The sequence below is a fragment of the Phasianus colchicus genome, chromosome 39, assembly GCF_987193195.1.
Source record: "Phasianus colchicus chromosome 39, bPhaCol1.hap1.1, whole genome shotgun sequence".
In the NCBI taxonomy this organism is placed as follows: Eukaryota; Metazoa; Chordata; class Aves; order Galliformes; family Phasianidae; genus Phasianus; species Phasianus colchicus.
The window spans coordinates 1,925,108-1,938,797 of NC_143474.1; the positions used below are offsets into that span (position 1 = coordinate 1,925,108).

The 13,690-nt window shown below is 56.9% G+C and overlaps 1 protein-coding gene across 4 annotated transcripts in view; it reads right to left on the minus strand.

Moving 5' to 3' along the window:
* Nucleotides 1–1,472: 1,472 nt before the first annotated feature.
* ACIN1 (apoptotic chromatin condensation inducer 1) overlaps nucleotides 1,473–13,690 on the minus strand; it is a 48,428-nt gene continuing 36,210 nt past the window's right edge. For all 4 annotated transcript variants that reach the window (XM_090130117.1, XM_090130120.1, XM_090130118.1 and 1 more), the window contains 5 exons: nucleotides 12,337–12,444; nucleotides 9,071–9,178; nucleotides 7,417–7,846; nucleotides 5,705–5,805; nucleotides 1,473–2,806 (listed from right to left, as the gene is read on the minus strand). In XM_090130117.1, the coding sequence (XP_089986243.1) occupies nucleotides 2,543–2,806; nucleotides 5,705–5,805; nucleotides 7,417–7,846; nucleotides 9,071–9,178; nucleotides 12,337–12,444 (1,011 nt within the window). In that variant the 3' untranslated portion in view covers nucleotides 1,473–2,542. The remainder of the gene's footprint in view (nucleotides 2,807–5,704; nucleotides 5,806–7,416; nucleotides 7,847–9,070; nucleotides 9,179–12,336; nucleotides 12,445–13,690) is intronic.

Sequence of the window (13,690 nt, forward strand, 5' to 3'; positions counted from 1 at the left end):
ACAACGCAACGCTGGGGCCGCCTCTCGGCGAGGATTGGCAGAGAGAAAGGAAGAGGAGGTCCTGGGCGTGATAGACTCGCTGTTCAACCAATAGGAGCGCGCATAGCGCAGCGCTGTGCCGCCCCTCCGCGATGATTGGTAGAGAGAAAGGAAGAGGCGGTGCTTGGAGTGATGGACCCGCTGCTCAATCAATAGGAGCGCGCACAGCGCAGCGCTGGGCCCGCCCCCAGGCGATGATTGGTAGAATGAGGCGGTGCTGGGAGTGATGGACTCGCGGCTCATCCAATGGGAGCGTAGCACAGCGCCACGACCCGCAGTGACCTCTGGGAAAACCCCAAATCGCCCCGAAATGACCCAAAATGTCCCAAATCCGCCCCGATTCTCCCCCGAGCGCCGCGATTCCCCAAATCTCGCGATATCCGGCCGCAAATGCCCCATAAACACCAACACGCCCCCGAATGCCCCCCATTTTTTCCCCAAATCCCCCGAATTTACCCCAAATTTCCACCCCAAATCCTTTTTTTTTCCCAAAATCCCCCGAATTCACCCCAAAATTCCACTTTTTTTTTCTCTCCTCCGCCTTTATTCCCCCCTTTGGGGTCTCTATGGTACAGCACTGCGGGTCACCCCCCTCCCCTCCCCCCCCCCGAAAAACCCCCATTTTGGGTGAAAAAAGCCCAATTTTGGGTCAGAAAAGCCCCAATTTTGGGTTGAAAATCCCCAATTTTGGGTCCAAACGCTCCAGTTTTGGGGTTGGCAGCCAAGTTTTGGGTTTAAAACAGCAGATTTTGGGGGCGGAAAGCCCAAAATTGGGGCTTTGAAGTCTCGGATTTTTGGGGGGAAGCGCCGCAGTTTTGGGCCAAAAAACTGCAATTTTGGGGGCGGAATTTCCAAATTTGGGGCTCACAGCCAAATTTGGGGGCAAAAGCACCGAATTTGGGGGCGAAATCCCCACATTTGGGGTTGGAACTGTTGAATTCTGAGTGCAAAATCCCACATTTTGGTTAAAAAGAAAAATATGGAATTTTGGGTCTAAATTTTCAAATTTTGGGTCTAAAATCCCAGATTTTAGCAATAAATCTCCCAATTTTTTTGTTAAAAAATGGGTTTTCTTACCCCAAAATCCCAAATCTGAGGGGTTCTGACCCAAATGGTCCCAAATCCGGGTTGGGAACCCACAATTTTTGGGTGAAAACCCCCCGATTTTGGGTAAATACTTCAATTTTGACGCCTAAACCCTCAATTTTGGGTCAAAATGCCTGGATTTTGGGTCCAAAAAATCAGCTTTTTTGACCCCCAAACCCCAAATCTGAGAGGTTCAGACCCCAAACCTGGGATGGGACCCCAGAGTTTGGGACAAAAACCCCAAATTTGGGGTAAAAACTTCAAATTTGGGGTAAAACCCTCAATTTTTGTCTCCTAATCCCCCGATTTTGGGTTGAAATCCCTTGATTTTGGGTCAAAAAAATCGGTTTTACTCCAAAACCCCAAATCTGAGGGGCTCAGACCCCAAACGGCCCCAAAATGTGGGTAGACGCCCCAAATTTTGGGTGAAAAACCCCAAGTTTGGGCTCAAAACCTCCAGATTTGGGTCAAAACCTCCGATTTTGTGTCTCAGCCCCCAGATTTGGGGTCAAAATGCCTGGATTTGGGCTCCAAAAAATACATTTTTTGACCCCAAAACCCCAAACCTGAGGGGCTCAGACCCCAAACGGACCCAAAATGAGGGTAGACGCCCCAAATTTTGGGTGAAAAACCCCAAGTTTGGGCTCAAAACCTCCAGATTTGGGTCAAAACCTTCGATTTTGTGTCTCAGCCTCCAGATTTGGGGTCAAAATGCCTGGATTTGGGCTCCAAAAAATCAATTTTTTGACCCAAAAACCCCAAACCTGAGGGGCTCAGACCCCAAACGGCCCCAAAATGTGGGTAGACACCCCAAATTTTGGGTGAAAAACCCCAAGTTTGGGCTCAAAACCTCCAGATTTGAGTCAAAACCTCCAATTTTGTGTCTCAGCCCCCAGATTTGGGGTCAAAATGCCTGGATTTGGGCTCAAAAAAATCCATTTTTTGACCCCAAAACCCCAAACCTGAGGGGCTCGGACTCCAAACAGCCCCAATATGAGGGTAGACGCCCCAAATTTTGGCTGGAAAACCCCAATTTTGGGCTCCAAACCCCCAGATTTGGGTCAAAACCTCCGTTTTTGTGTCTCAGCCCTCAATTTTGGGTCGAAATGCCTGGATTTGGGCTCAAAAAAATCCGTTTTTTGACCCCAAAACCCCAAACCTGAGGGGCTCAGACCCCAAACGGCCCCAAAACGCGGGCAGACCCCCCAAATTTTGGGTGAAAACCCCCCAATTTTGGGTAAAAGTGTCAATTTTGAGGTCTAAACCCCCACATTTTGGGTCAAACTGCCTGGATTTGGGCTCAAAAAAACGGGTTTTTTGACCCCAAAACCCCAAACCTGAGGGGCTCAGACCCCAAACGGCCCCAAACCGCGGGCGGCGCCCCAAATTTTTGGGTGAAAACCCCCCGATTTTGGGTTCAGCGCCGCCCCCCCCGGTCCCTTAAGGGAGTGCTGCGGCTGCGGCTCCGCCTCTTGGACCTGGGGGCGGGGCCTGGAGTCGAGCTCTGATTGGCCGACGTTTGAGTGGCTCCGCCTCCGGATGGGCGGTCCCGACTCGAAGCTCCGCCCCTTTTGTCGTGACCACGCCCACTCCGGGCTCGAAGCTCCGCCTCTTCCTGTTCCTTCCGGCGCCGTTCCCTTTCCCGGGCTCTGGCCTGGCGTTCCGCCTGCTTCTGGGAGAACTGCCCAGTTTGGGGAGAAAAAAGGACATTTTGGGCAAAAGGCCGGCAATGGGGGCGGGGATGAGGGGGCGGGGCTTGGGGGGTGGGCGGGGCGTCGGGATAGGGCGGGGCTTATTGGGAAGGGAGGGATAATGGGGGAAGGATGGGGGGGAAATGGGGGAAAATGAGCAAAATTTGGGCAAAGGAAGTGGATTTGGGGGTGGGGGGGGAGATGGAGGAAAATAGGGGTGAGGTTTGGGGAGAAAAAAGGCAATTTTGGGCAAAAGGCCGGCAATGGGGGGGGCTGAGGGGGCGGGGCTTGTGGGGTGGGCGGGGCGTCGGGATAGGGCGGGGCTTATTGGCAAGGGAGGGATAATGGGGGAAGGATGGGGGGGAAATGGGGGAAAATGAGCAAAATTTGGGCAAAGGAAGTGGATTTGGGGCTGGGGGGGGAGATGGAGGAAAATAGGGGTGAGGTTTGGGGAGAAAAAAGGCAATTTTGGGCAAAAGGCCGGCAATGGGGGCGGGGCTGAGGGGGCGGGGCTTGTGGGGTGGGCGGGGCTTGGGGAGGGGGTGGGGCTTATTGGGAAGGGAGGGGTGTATGGGGGGAAAATGGGGGAAAATGAGCAAAATTTGGGCAAAGGAAGTGGATTTGGGGGTGGGGGGGGAGGTGGAGGGAAATAGGGGTGGGGGTTTGGGGAGAAAAAAGGCAATTTTGGGCAATGGGGAAGGAGGGGGCGGGGCTTAGGGAAGGGGGCGGGGCTTGGGGGATGGGAGGGGCTTTTAGAGGGCAATGAATGGGAGAGGGATGTATGGGGGGAAGATGGGGGAAAATGGGGGAAAATGAGCAAAATTTGGGCAAAGGAAGTGGATTTGGGGGTGGGGGGGGAGGTGGAGGGAAATAGGGGTGGGGGTTTGGGGAGAAAAAAGGCAATTTTGGGCAATGGGGAAGGAGGGGGCGGGGCTTAGGGAAGGGGGCGGGGCTTGGGGGATGGGAGGGGCTTTTAGAGGGCAATGAATGGGAGAGGGATGTATGGGGGGAAGATGGGGGAAAATGGGGGAAAATGAGCAAAATTTAGGCAAAGGAAGTGGATTTGGGGGTGGGGGAGGAGGTGGAGGGAAATAGGGGTGGGGGTTTGGGGAGAAAAAAGGCAATTTTGAGCAAAAGGCCAGCAATGGGGGGGGTGAGGGGGCGGGGCTTGTGGGGTGGGCGGGGCTTAAGGGAAGGGGCGGGGCTTAGAGGACAATGAATGGGGGAGGGATCCATGAATGGGGGAGGGATCCATGGGGGGGAAGATGGGGGAAAATGGGGAAAATGGGGAAAAATGAGCAAAATTTGGGCAAAGGAAGTGGATTTGGGGGTGGGGGAGGGATATGGGGTGAGGTTTGGGGGGGAAAATGGGGAATTTGGGCAAAGAAAGGGGGATAATGGGGGAGAATAGTGAAAAAGGGGAGGGGCTATGGGGAAGGAAGGGGCGGGGCTTAGGGAAGGGGCGGGGCTTAGGAAAGGGGGCGTGGCTTGGGGGATGGGAGGGGCTTTTAGAGGGCAATGAATGGGGGAGGGATGTATGGAGGGGAAGATGGGGGGAAAATGGGGGAAAATGAGCAAAATTTGGGCAAAGGAAGCGGATTTGGGGGTGGGGGAGGGGATGGGGGGAAATAGGGGTGGGGTTTTGGGGGGAAAAAGGGGAATTTGGGCAAACAAAGGGAGATATGGGGATATATGGGGGAAACGTGGGGATTTGTAGAGAAATACAGGAATATTTGGGGAAAATAGGTGGATATTTGGGCAAAATCTGGGGATATTTGGGGGAAATGTGGGGATTTATGGGAAAATCTGGGGAAAATGTGGGGATTTATGGGGAAATCTGGGGATATTTGGGGGAAATGTGGCATTTTTGAGGAAATATAAGAAGACCTGTGGGAAATATGAGCACTGATAGAAAAATACGGGGATATTTGGGGGAAAAAAGGGGATATTTGGGGCAAATCTGGGGATATTTGGGGGAAATCTGGGGATTTATGGGGAAATGTGGGGATATTTGGGGAAAATGTGGGGATTTATAGGGAAATCCGGGGATATTTGGGGAAAATGTGGGGATATTTGGGTATATCTGGGGATATTTGGGGGAAATGTGGGGATTTATGGGGAAATCCGGGGATATTTGGGGGAAATGTGGGGATATTTGCGGAAATCCGGGGATATTTGGGGGAAATGTAGGGATTTATGGGGCAATCTGGGGGAAATTTGGGGGAAATGTGGGGATATTTGGGGGAAATGTGGGGATTTATGGGGAAATGTGTGGATATTTGGGGAAAATGTGGAGATTTATAGGGAAATCCGGGGATATTTGGGGAAAATGTGGGGATATTTGGGTATATCTGGGGATATTTGGGGGAAATGTGGGGATTTATGGGGAAATCCGGGGATATTTGGGGAAATGTGGGGATTTATGTGGAAATCTGGGGATGTTTGGAGGAAATAGGGGGATTTCTGAGGAAATATGGGGATAGTTGGGCAAAATCTGGGGATATTTGGGGGAAATGTGGGGATTTATGGGGAAATGTGGGGATATTTGGGGGAAATGTGGGGATTTATGGGGAAATCTGGGGATATTTGGGGGAAATTTGGGGACATTTGGGGGAAACCTGGGGGTTTTTGGGAAAATACAGTCGTCTGTAGGGTAAAAATCGGGATTTTGGGGACAAAGGTGGAAAAATCCATGAAAATAAAGCGAATATTTGGATAAAATACGAAAATATTTGGGAAAAAAACGTGGAAATTCAGAAGAAAAAGAAAAAAGGGGGCGGAGCATCGCTGTGGCCCCGCCCACTCCGAAGCCCCGCCCACCCCTCAATTCATTCCTATGGAAAGCAGAGGGGGTTGGGTTAGCCCCGCCCACCGGAAGTCCCGCCCACCTGGCTGTCGGTCAGCGGCAGCCAATAGATGCACGGCGCCGCCTTGGTCTTCCGGAAGAGGTCGTCCAATAGTTTTGCAGGAGGCTCTTCTGGGGCTTTTTCTGCCGGAAGAGGCGGGGCCACGTTTGGACACGCCCACTGCGTGCATAGCCCCGCCCCTTTCCTGCCCCATAACCACCCCATAGTGCCCCATAACCACCCTATAACCCCTCATAGCGCCCCATAACCACCCCATAACCACCCTATGACACCCCATAACCACCCCATAGCGCCCCATAACCACCCCACAGCGCCCCATAACCACCCTATAACCCCCCATAGCGCCCCATAACCACCCTATGACACCCCATAACCACCCCATAGCGCCCCATAACCACCCCACAGCGCCCCATAACCACCCTATAACCCCCCATAGCGCCCCATAACCACCCTATGACACCCCATAACCACCCCATAGCGCCCCATAACCACCCCATAGCCCCCCATAATCCCTCCATAACCCCCCATGATCCCCCATAGCACCCCATAACCACCCCACATCCCCCCATATCCACCCCATAGCCCCCTATAGCACCCCATAACCACCCCATAGCCCCCCATAACCACCCCATAACACCCTATAACCACCCCATAGCAGCCTACAGCCCCCCATAACCACCCCATAACCCCCCATAAGCAACCTGCACCCCCGCTAAACCACCCCATAGCCCCCATAATCCCCTGATAACCCCCAAAACCACCCCATAACCACCCCATAACACCCCATAGCCCCCATAATCCCCTGATAACCCCCATAATTGCCCCATAACCACCCCATATCGCCCCATATCCACCCCAAAGCCCCACAATCCCCCAATAACCCCCCATATCCACCCCATAGCACCCCATATCCACCCCATATCCCCCCATATCCACCCCATAGCACCCCATATCCACCCCATAGCACCCCATAACCACCCCATAGCCCCCCATAACCACCCATAACCACCCCATAACCACCCCATAGCCCCCCATAACCACCCATAGCACCCCATAACCACCCCATAGCCCCCCATAACCACCCATACCACCCCATAACCACCCCATAACCCCCCATAACCAACTTGTAACCCCCAATAACCACCCCATAGCCCCCATAATCCCCTGATAACCCCCAGAACCACCCCATAACCACCCCATAATACCCCATAGCCCCCATAATCCCCTGATAACCCCCATAATTGCCCCATAACCACCCCATATCGCCCCATATCCACCCCAAAGCCCCACAATCCCCCAATAACCCCCCATAACCCCCCATATCCCCCCATATCCACCCCATAGCACCCCATATCCACCCCATAGCACCCCAAAACCACCCCATAGCGCCCCATAACCACCCCATAGCCCCCCATAACCACCCATAGCACCCCATAACCACCCCATAGCCCCCCATAACCACCCATACCACCCCATAACCACCCCATAACCCCCCATAACCACCCCATAACAACCACATAGCACCCCATAACCACCCCATACCCCCATAATCCCGATAACCCCCATAATTCCCCCATAACCACCCCATAGCACCCCATAACCACCCCATAGCCCCCATAATCCCGATAACCCCCATAACCACCCCATAGCTCCCCATAACCACCCCATAACCACCCCATAGCCACCCCATACCCCCCATAACCACCCCATAGCCCCCGCTGACCCCCCCATACCTCTCTTTTCGGGGCGCTGCTCCCTGGGCCGCCCCCTCTCTCCCCCTCCCCCTCCCCTGGAGGGGCGTGGCCTGGAATCCCGGTGGGCGGAGCTTCCTCCGGATGCGGGGGCGGAGCCTCCGGGCGAAGGGGCGTGGCCAGGCTGAGCGGGGGCGGGGCTAGGCGCGGGCCCCGCCCCTTTGTCGCGATCCCATTCGCGTTCCCCCCGCGCCCGCTCCCGGCGAGCCAATGCCCGTTCCCGTTCCGCCCGAAGCCCCGCCCCCTCGCGAAGCCCCGCCCCCGATCCGCGGGGACACGCCCCCTGAGAGGATCCGCCCACCGCCGGCCCGCCGGAAGTCCCGCCCACCGCTCCCGTGGCTCCGCCTCCTCCTCCTCCTGGCCCCGCCCACGTGCCGGCGCCGTCCAATGAGAGGCCGCGGTGGAAGTCGAGCTGAACGGGGGCAGATGGGGCGGGGTTGGGGGCGGGGCTTATTGGGGGACACGCCCACCGTGTGCCCCTTAGGGAACCATAGAGACCCATAGGGACCCATAGAGACCCATAGGGACCCCATAGAGACCCACAGGCCCCATAGAGACCCACAGACCACACAGGAACCCCATAGAGACACACAGAGTCCCACAAAGACCCCATAGAGACCCATAGAGACCCACAGGGACCCACAGGGACCCATAGGGACCCATAGGCACCCATAGAGACCCATAGGGACCCATAGGTACCCATGGAGACCCATAGGGACCCATAGGGACCCATAGCGACCCATAGAGACCTATAGGAAACCCATAGAGACCCATAGGGACCCACAAACCCCATAGAGACCCATAGAGACCCATAGGGACCCACAGAGACCCATAGAGACCCATAGGGACCTACAGAGACCCAAAGGTTCCCACAGAGACCCATAGGGACCCATAGAGCCCCACAGGGACCCCACAGAAACCCACAGAGACCCATAGAGCCCCCCCCACCCCACACAAACCCACAGGAACCCCACAGAAACACACAGAGACCCATAGAGACCCATAAAGACCCATAAAGACCCATAGAGACCCATAGAGACCCATTCGGACCCACAGGGACCCATAGAGACCCATAGGGACCCATAGGGACCCATACAAACACATAGGGACCCATAGAGAACTATAGGAACCCCACAGAAACCCATAGAGACCCATACAGACCCCCCACCCCACACAAACCCACACAAACCCCACAGAAACCCACAGAGACCCATAGAGACCCATTCGGACCCACAGGGACCCATAGAGTCCCATAGAGACCCACAGAGACACACAGGGACCCATAGAGACCCACAGTAACCCATAGGGACCCATACAAACGCATAGGGACCCATAGAGAACTATAAGAACCCCACAGAAACCCACAGAGACCCGTAGAGACCCCCCCACCCCACACAAACCCACAGGAACCCCACAGAAACCCACAGAGACCCATAGAGACCCATAAAGACCCATAAAGACCCATAGAGACCCATAGAGACCCCTCTCCCACCCCCCCACCCCCCCACCCCACACACCCCCCACCCCACACATCCCCCACCCCACACATCCCCCACCCCACACACCCCCCACCCCACACATCCCCCACCCCACACATCCCCCACCCCACACATCCCCCACCCCACACATCCCCCACCTCTTCCTGCTCGGCGAAATCCGCTGCCAAGACTTTGGGGTTGGACTGCGGCCATCGGACGCCGTGCAGAGCTTCCCGCGTGGCTGCGGCCTCCTCCACCGACGTGTACTGTGGGGCAGCCCCATAGACACGCATACGGACCCCGTAGGAACACGTACGGACCCACACGGACCCATAGAAAACCCACAGAAACCCATAGGGACCCATAGGGACTCATAGGGACCCAATAGGAAACATACGGACCCACAGGGATTCATAGGCACCCCATAGAGACCCATAGAGACCCACAGGGACCCATAGAGACCCATAGAGACCCACAGGAACCGACAGGGACCCATAGAGACCCATAGAGACCCACAGGGACCCATAGAGACCCATAGAGACCGACAGGGACCCATAGAGACCCATAGAGACCCATAGGGACCCATAGGAACTCATAGGGACACATAGGGACCCCATAGGAAAACATACGGACCCACAGGGATTCATAGGCACCCCATAGAGACCCATAGAGACCCATAGAGACCCACAGGTACCCATAGAAACCCTATAGAAACCCATAGAAACCCATAGGGACCCATAGGGACCCAAAGGGACCCATAGAGACCCATAGAGACTCACAGGGACCCATAGAGACCCATAAGGACCCACAGGGACCCATAGACACCCATGGAGACCCATAGAGACCCACTGGTACCCATAAAAACCCCACAGAAACCCATAGGGACCCATAGGGACTCATAGGGACACATAGTGACCCCATAGGAAAACATATGGACCCACAGGGATTCATAAACACCCCACAGAGACCCATAGAGACCCACAGGGACCGACAGGGACCCATAGAGACCCATAGAGACCCACAGGGACCCATAGAAACCCCATAGAAACCCATAGGGACCCATAGGGACCCCATAGGAAAACATACGGACCCACAGGGATTCATAGACACCACATAGAGACCCATAGAGACTCCTAGAGCCCCACAGGGACCCCCAGGGATCCCATAGAGCCCCATAAAGACCCACAGGAACCCACAGAGACCCCATAGAGCCCCATAAAGACCCCCAGGGACCCCTAGAGCCCCACAGAACCCCACAGAGCCCCATAAAGACCCCCAGGGACCCACAGAGCCCCACAGAACCCCACAGAGACCCCATAGAGCCCCATAAAGACCCCCAGGGACCCCTAGAGCCCCACAGAACCCCACAGAGACCCCCAAGGACCCCATAGAGCCCCACAGAACCCCATAAAGACCCCCAGGGACCCCATAGAGCCCCACAGAACCCCACAAAGACCCCATAGAGCCCCATAAAGACCCCCAGGGACCCCTAGAGCCCCACAGAACCCCACAAAGACCCCATAGAGCCCCATAAAGACCCCCAGGGACCCCTAGAGCCCCACAGAACCCCACAGAGACCCCACAGAGCCCCATGAAGACACCCAGGGACCCCATAGAGCCCCATAAAGACCCACAGGAACCCACAGAGACCCCATAGAGCCCCCCAGGGACCCCCAGAGCCCTACAGAACCCCACAGAGACCCCATAGAGCCCCATAAAGACCCCCAGGGACCCCTAGAGCCCCACAGAACCCCATAAAGACCCCCAGGGACCCCCCAGAGCCCCACAGAACCCCACAGAGACCCCATAGAGCCCCATAAGGACCCCCAGGGACCCCTAGAGCCCCACAGAACCCCACAGAAACCCCACAGAGCTCCATAAAGACCCCATAAAGACCCACGGAACCCCAAAGAGACCCCATAGGGCCCAATAAAGACCCCCAGGGACCCCATAGAGCCCTATAAAGACCCACAGGAACCCACAGAGACCCCATAGAGCCCCCCAGAGCCCCCCAGAGCATCACAGAACCGCACAGAGACCCCATAGAGCCCCATAAAGACCCCCAGGGACCCCATAGAGCCCCACAGAACCCCATAAAGACCCCCAGGGACCCCACAGAGCCCCACAGAACCCCACAGAGACCCCATAGAGCCCCATAAAGACCCCCAGGGACCCCTAGAGCCCCACAGAACCCCACAAAGACCCCATAGAGCCCCATAAAGACCCCCAGGGACCCCACAAAGCCCCATAAAGACCCACAGGGACCCACAGAGACCCCATAGAGCCCCCCAGGGACACCCAGAGCCCTACAGAACCCCACAGAGACCCCATAGAGCCCCATAAAGACCCACAGGAACCCACAGAGATCCCATAGAGCCCCCCAGGGACACCCAGAGCCCTACAGAACCCCACAGAGACCCCATAGAGCCCCATAAAGACCCACAGGGACCCCTAGAGCCCCACAGAACCCCACAGAAACCCCACAGAGCCCCATAAAGACCCCCCTAGAGCCCCACAGAACCCATAGAGCCCCATGACTCCCAGGGACCCCTAGAGCCCCACAGAACCCCACAGAGACCCCCAGAGACCCCCAGAACCCCCCAGGGACCCCATAGAGCCCCATAAAGACCCACAGGAACCCACAGAGATCCCATAGAGCCCCCCAGGGACACCCAGAGCCCTACAGAACCCCACAGAGACCCCACAGAGCCCCATAAAGACCCCCAGGGACCCCTAGAGCCCCACAGAACCCCACAGAGACCCCCAGGGACCCCATAGAGCCCCACAGAACCCCACAGAGACCCCCAGGGACCCCATAGAGCCCCACAGAACCCCATAAAGACCCCCAGGGACCCCCCAGAGCCCCACAGAACCCCACAGAGACCCCATAGAGCCCCATAAAGACCCCCAGGGACCCCATAAAGCCCCATGAAGACCCAGAGAAACCCACAGAGACCCCATAGAGCCCTCCAGGGACACCCAGAGCCCTACAGAACCCCACAGAGACCCCATAGAGCCCCATAAAGACCCCCAGGGACCCCTAGAGCCCCACAGAACCCCACAGAGACCCCACAGAGCCCCATAAAGACCCCCAGGGACCCCATAGAGCCCCACAGAGACCCCCAGGGACCCCACAGAGCCCCACAGAACCCCACCGAGACCCCCAAGGACCCCATAGAGCCCCACAGAACCCCATAAAGACCCCCAGGGACCCCTAGAGCACCACAGAACCCCACAGAGACCCCACAGAGCCCCATAAAGACCCCCAGGGACCCACAGAGACCCCATAGAGCCCCACAGAGACCCCATAGAGCCCCATAAAGACCCCCAGGGACCCACAGAGACCCCATAGAGCCCCACAGAAACCCACAGAGACCCCATAGAGCCCCCCAGAGCCCCACGGCTGCCCCCCCCAGCTGCTCACAGTGACGTAGCAGTGGGATTTGATGCGGTCGATCCAAAATCCGTCCTCCCTCAGCGTCCCCGTGCGGCCCAGCAGCGCCTTCAGCTGCCCCAGAGTGAACGGCCGAACCTGGGGGGGCACACAGTCAGTAAGGGGGGGGCGTGGGGGGGGTCCTGGGGGGGTATGGGGTCGGTATGGGGGGATATGGGGTCGGTATGGGGGGATATGGGGGGATATGGGGGGATATGGGGTCGGTATGGGGGGATATGGAAGGATATGGAGAATATGGGAGGATATGGGGGATATGGAGTCAGTATGGGGGGATATGAGGGGGTATGGGGGGCACACAGACAGTGGGGGGGGGCCTGGGGGGGGTCCCGGGGGGGTATGGGGTCGGCATGGGGGGATATAGGGTCAGTATGGGGGGATATGGGGGGATATGGGGGGATATAGGGTCAGTATGGGGGGATATGGGAGGATATGGGGGATATGGGATCAGTATGGGGGGATATGAGGGGGTATGGGGGGCACACAGTCAGTTGTGGGGGGTCTGGGGGGGGTCCGGGGGGGTATGGGGTCGGTATGGGGGGACATGGGGTCAGTATGGGGGGACATGGGGGGATATGGGGGGGTATGGGGTCAGTATGGGGGGATATGGGGGGATATGAGGGGGTATGGGGGGCACACAGTCAGTTGTGGGGGGTCTGGGGGGGGTCCCGGGGGGGTATGGGGTCGGTATGGGGGGATATGGGGGGTTATGGGGGGATATGGGGGAATAGGGGGGGGTATGGAGGGATATGGGGTCAGTATGGGGGGATATGGCGGGATATGGGGGGGTATGGGGTCAAAATGAGGGGATATGGATGTATATGGGGGGATATGGAGGGATATAGGGTCAGTATGGGAGGATATGGGGGTGTAGGGGGGGATATGGGGTCAGTATGGGGGGATATGGGAGAGTATGGGGTCAGAATGAGGGGATATGGGGGGATATGGGGGGATATGGGGTCAGTATGGGGGGATATGGGGGGTATGGGGGGATATGAGGTCAGTATGGGGGGATATGGCGGGATATGGGGGGGTATGGGGTCAAAATGAGGGGATATGGATGTATATGGGGGGATACGAAGGGATATAGGGTCAGTATGGGAAGATATGGGGGTGTAGGGGGGGATATGGGGTCAGTATGGGGGGATATGGGAGAGTATGGGGTCAGAATGAGGGGATATGGGGGGATATGGGGGGATATGGGGGGGTATGGGGGGATATGGGGTCAGTATGGGGGGATATGGGGGGTATGGGGGGGTATGAGGGAGTATGGGGGGCACAAAGTCATTGGGGGGGTCATGGCAGGGTATGGGGTCTGTATGGGGGG